The 6000-nt window shown below is 40.4% G+C and overlaps 1 protein-coding gene across 1 annotated transcript in view; it reads left to right on the top strand.

Annotated features, from left to right (window-relative positions):
- Positions 1-342: 342 nt before the first annotated feature.
- Positions 343-6000, top strand: part of mybpha (myosin binding protein Ha) — a 28094-nt gene continuing 22436 nt past the window's right edge. The window contains 5 exon segments of the mRNA XM_051097032.1: positions 343-606; positions 2398-2442; positions 2669-2734; positions 4385-4516; positions 5087-5254. Of these exon segments, the coding sequence (XP_050952989.1) occupies positions 390-606; positions 2398-2442; positions 2669-2734; positions 4385-4516; positions 5087-5254 (628 nt within the window). The 5' untranslated portion in view covers positions 343-389.

Below are 6000 nucleotides of genomic sequence, written 5' to 3'. Positions count from 1 at the left end.
TGGTGTCTTAATGTTGTAACTGCAGTATGCACAGCACTTTGCATTTGCAATTTCAGACAAAAGAGGGCGCCAAAGTTCAAAATCTAGAATTTAATGAAAGACAAGAAGTGATGTTAAAAATGAGAGAGGTCAAGTAAAATTAGAGTCAGAAATATTTAAACTCTAGACACGAAATAAGCTACATGATACTGAGTTAAGCAATAATATTAGTTTGAGTAATGAGGTGAGACCTGTTAGAAGGTTATTCCTGAGTTGATATGAACAGTTTTATCAAGGCTATTTAAAGAAGAGGAGGAGTTCCGAAGGTCCACACTCAGAGGCGGTATAAATTGAACGTCCCAAAAGACATTTCAGAGACCGGCCGTCCTGCTGAGTTTTCCCCAAGCATCATGCCAGCCAAACCAGCGCCTATCAAAAAGGCAGCCAAGAAGGCTGCTCCAAAAGAGGAGAAGCCAAAACAGGAGAAGCCAGCAGAGCCGGCGCCCGCGCCCGTGCCCGAGCCCGAGCCCGAGCCTGCCCCCGCTGAGGCGCCTCCTGCGGTAGAAGCACCCGCTGAAGCGGCAGTGGCGGAAACCGCTCCTCCTGCGGAGGCACCTGCTCCTGAAGGTACTCAACTCATCTACACGTTGCGCTTTATTATTTAAACAACACATATATACCTCAAAGTGAGCCTAACCCCAACAACATCTCATGTAAACTGTAAAACTGCTATTCACGTTAATTGTCAAATTATTAATGACAGGTCTCATGAAATATTTTAACGAAAGAAGACACATCATCACTTCTGTCGATGACTCACACACGCCCTCTGTTGAACAACAAGCGCTGCTTCTACTCGCTTCACTAGGAGTCTGACGTTGTTTAGCTTTAATTTACCACGGTAATCTGCCAAAACATCAAAGTTACTTCACTCACTGCGACTAGCAGTTTTATTTTATAGTGTTATTTATTAATATTGTTTATTGAGATACTAATAAAGTTTAAATTAATATTCAACTATTTTATTTATTGTTTCCCCCCCAACATTTTATTCTAGTTTTTGTTTTTCTAGTTGTTGTTTCAGTTAACATTTATTTTATTTCAGGTAAGGATTTTTTATGGTTTTAGTTTCAGCTTTGCTTAACTATTTAGCTGCTGTAAAAAGAAAACGAATAATATAATGAATAAACTATTGACATTTTTAATTTATTTACCCACTGACAGTGACTAATAGTATATCAAAATACTAAAGTTTTATTAAAGTAGCAAATACTGTATTAAAGCTATCATTTTTGGCAGAGACTAAGGTCACAGTGATTAAATTATGTCATTTTGTGCAACTTTTATTTTTTGGGGAAAATTTTTTCTGAACATCCACACAATGCTATAAGATAACTTCTTTTAAAAGATGACTTAGGTGTTGGCATTACAATAATTAATTATACAAAACAGAAACTTAAACTTGAATCTCTCAAGCTACAGGAAGGCTGAACTGTCACTAAACATACAAATTAATATGTACATGTATCAGTGTAGAAGTTTCCCTAATATATGTCTGAGTTTCCTCAGAAGCAAATTAATTAAACAGAAAGCACCTGTTGATGCTTGAGCCTTGTCTTACAGCAGCATTGTAATTTATACCTATCCTGTAACGTGTACCTAACATCTTCTAACATTTATTTAACATGTAACATTAGCCTCTGCCCCTGCTGCTCAGGGTTAAACTGCTGCCACCTATGATGAGACCCCAACATAGGCTAAAGCCATGTGACCCTGTTGAAATTATTTAGGTTTCGCATAACAGTACAAATAGCATTTTATCGTCTCACTTGTACAATATTCATGTTTAAATCATGTTTTATTTTCTGTTTTCATTTTTTAATGTTACATTAACCCACATCTCACGATCAAACCAGCTCTCTTCCCCTTTTGCATTTTGTTTGGCGCCTTTACCAATTTTGACACGTTGTTCAGATTCCATCAGTTTACAAAGACTGAGCCAGCGGTCATCTATCACAGCAAATGTTACTTCTTGGCCTGCTGATTGCAAAACCTACTGATCACCAACAATGTGTGCTGTCAGCCAGTACTAGAACAGGCTGTGGTTCAAGAGTGCATCTTACTGCATGCTGAAATGAAATGGCATGACTTTTCACTTGACTTTTCATTAACACCTTCAGTTGCTACCAGGGAAACCAATGTGACCACTGCATGAGGGGGAGTTTATGTTAGGTTAAGGTAAGTATATATCACTGCTGAAGTTTCTGCTGTGAAAGAAGGTGCTATTCCTGCAGCTGTTGCTCCATGACACTAAACTACTATTACTAAAAAAAAAGACTGCTTATTCTAAACAGTACTAATCAAGCGATCTCTCCAGAGTGGCACTGCGCTAATGGAAGTCTAATGATTTGCTATCAGGCCCTGCTGAGGAAGCTGCTCCCTCTACTGATGCTCCAGCTGAGGGTAAATCATTTTGGTTTGGTCATGATTTTTAATTATTCCATTTCAGTTTGGATCCAGATGCTTTGTGATATGAGATGCACCCTTCAGAAAATGATGATTCATAAGCCTAGAGTTTATTCTTAAATATTTTAATTGTGTTTTTGGTTTTCTACATATTGAAAAATCGTTGATGCATGTGAATGAACTGAACTCTGAATCCTAATATTCCTGCATATTTGATCATCAGCTGCTCCTGCTGAAGCTGCACCTGTAGAAGAGCCACCTAAAGCACCAACACCACCTCCTCCAGCAGGTAAACCAACCATCCATCCAATCAATCAATCCATTCACCAAATCTGTCCATTCACCCAACTATCCATCCAATCCACCCACCTAAGCATGCATCTATCCCTCCATCCTATTCAGCCATACACCCATAAATCCACCGACCCACCATATTCACTAACCTAATCAATCATCCACCCAAAGCATCCATCCATTTAATCCACCCACCCAAGCTTCCATCCATCCCTCCATCCTATTCAGCCATCCATCTATCAATCCATGTACCCAATTAATTAATCATCCACCCAATCCTGCCATCACCCAATCACTTAGTCATCCACCCAATCTACCCATCTATCCATCCATAGCAAATCACCCAATTAATCGTTCATCCACCCAGTCACCCATCCATCCCCATCTATCCACCCAATCTACCCACCCATTCATCCATCCATCTATCCAATCAATCCATCCACTCACAAATCCACCCAATCATCCATCCATGCACCCATTCACCAAATCAAACCATCATCCATCCATCCATCCCCATCAATCCATATATCCACCCAGTCTGCTCACCTACCCATCCATCCATCCACCCACCCAATTCATCCATCCATCCACCCAACCAATTCATCCATCCATGCACCCATCCATCAAAACTGCCCAATCATCCATCCATCCACTGAATCTGTCCAATCATCCATCCATCCATGCACCCATCCACCTAATCAATACATCTACCTAATCCATCCATCTGCATCCATCTATCCAGTCTCAACTACCCATCCATTCACCCAATTAATCCATACATCAAACCAAACAATCAGTCCATCCATCCACCCATCTGTCCCCAAGTAGGCATATATCCACCCAATCTATTCACCTACCCATCCATGTATCCATGCACCGAATCTGATCAATCAATCCATTCATCCATCCATCCAATCAATGAATTAATCAATTCATCCACCCAATAAATGAATCTATCCATCCACCCAATCAATGAATTAATCAATCTGTCCATCCACCAAATCTGCACAATCATCCATGCACACACCCATCCACTGAATCTGTTTATTCGTTCATCCGCCCCCCCAATCCATCCACCTTCCATCCCCAAGTAGGCATGTATCCACCCAATCTATCTAATCTATTCACCTACCCATTCATCCACCCACTCATCCAATCCATTTATTCATTCATCCATCCATCCATCCATCTACTCCCAACTAGTCATATATCCACCAAATCTACTTATCCATCCATGCACCCATCCACTGAATTTGTCCATCCATCCACCGACCCAATCCATCCACCATCCATCCCCAAGTAGGCATAATCCACCCAATCTATTCACCTACCCATCCATCTACCCGCTCACCCAATCCATTAATTCATCCATCCATCCATCCACCCCCAACTAGCCATATATCCACCCAATCTACTTACCTACTCATCTATCAATCCATTCATCTACTCAATCCATCCATCCATCCCCAAATCCACCTAATCGTCCATCTTTCTATCCTTGCATTCACCCAGTCGATCAATCCATCCATCCACCCAATCTTTTCACCTACGCATACATCCATTCACCCAGTCAATCGATACTATAGAAATTAATGTGTTTTTCTGCCATGAATTGATTGTATATATTTCTCTATTAAATGTGCAGTGCCCACAAGTGCCCCTCAGAACCTCAGTGTGGAAGATGTCAACGATACCTCAGTTACTCTTAAGTGGAGATCCCCAGAGAATATTGGCTCTGGACTGGATGGATATACCGTGGAATACTGCAAGGAAGGATGTGCGTATATCCTCTTAGTATTGCTGATAAGCTTTTTAGAAGTAGGGATAGTGTTTCAATCATCATGCCTTGTTCTTGAAATTGAACCATGTTGAACTATCAAATGTCATCAGAAAAGTGGGTTATATGACAGTCTGTTATAGCACCTGTCTTTGAAATGTCACCACAGAGTGATTTATAGCTAGCTCCTGTAGGTCTCCCTATTAGGAAGGGATGCTTTCAACCAACTGTCACCGTATCTGCACACCCCACATTTAGATTTGTGGATGTATACTGACATCACCACTAGCGTTTTTGGAAATTCATATTTGATATCAGTTAACATTGTGACAATTTTTTAAAAGTGCAATCATAAAATAATTATTTTGCTAAAACTATTAAAATCCCTGCTAAAATGTTTTGGAATATAGCATTTTCTAATAATATTTCATGTCAAACTTCATGTTAAACCAGTTATATATATACTTGTTTATAAATATATTTAGAATTATAAGTGTGTTTTTGTTCAAGTCTCTAGGAGGATTTAAAACTCATCGGTTCTCGTCATCTGTCCATTTTTACACTATACAGCTTCTGAATGGGTGGTTGCCAATAAAGAGCTCATCACGTCCAACCGGATTGTCATCAGTGGCCTGACAACCGGAGACCTACTTAACATTCGTGTGGTGGCGGTAAATGCCGGAGGACGCAGCGAGCCCGTCTCCCTGGCTCAGCCCGTCACCGTCCGGGAAGTTGTGGGTGAGTGTCTGTGCACTGTTGGTGCAAGGTTAGACCTGCAAGTGTAGGGGACAGATGAAAGTGACAGGACGTCTCCGGTTACTTCACAGGGCCTGATTACTTCAAACACTGATTTCTTTATAGTGTTATACATTTTGAGTGTATTCTCTGAGCCACGGCTCATGTGGCTTACTGCCGGAGCTCAGATGACAGTATGTGTTTCCCCACAGTGAGGCCTACAGCCTGTAGCTACCTCTCCTGCCCTCAATGGGTTCAACAGCTGTGGGTATATAAATCCCATTGGCTTGTGCTGACAAGAGCTTTCATTAGCATTTAAATTACAAACATAAAGACCTAAGGTTGTCAGTGCAATCTGAGCTCAGGCCTCAGAAGAACCGTAAACACATTCTGTACATTATTTGCCTAAATAGAGCAAAGGTAATTATATAAATGTTTATGTTTATAGAATTTTTTTTTAGTTAAAGGATTGTATGAAGAGCCGCTGGTGTGAGTTTGGTGACAGGTGCAGGGTCAAGAAGTGTTTATATTCAGGGCTTGGTTCTTTGCCCTTGCATTTCAACACTTTCATTGGGGGAACTTGACCTTGACTCATTTATTACTATAGTTATTAGTCCTTGATTAATTTTACTCCTTGAGTAATAACTGTATTATTATTTGGCTGGATCAAGACTGATGTTTTACAATTAGGTTACCCAATATTCTCAAGGGTGATTCTGCGTTAACTATTATAATAAAAAACGTATCAT

This window comes from Labeo rohita, chromosome 23 (assembly GCF_022985175.1).
Source record: "Labeo rohita strain BAU-BD-2019 chromosome 23, IGBB_LRoh.1.0, whole genome shotgun sequence".
Taxonomy (NCBI): Eukaryota; Metazoa; Chordata; class Actinopteri; order Cypriniformes; family Cyprinidae; genus Labeo; species Labeo rohita.
This window is presented reverse-complemented; position numbering and strand designations above follow the sequence as displayed.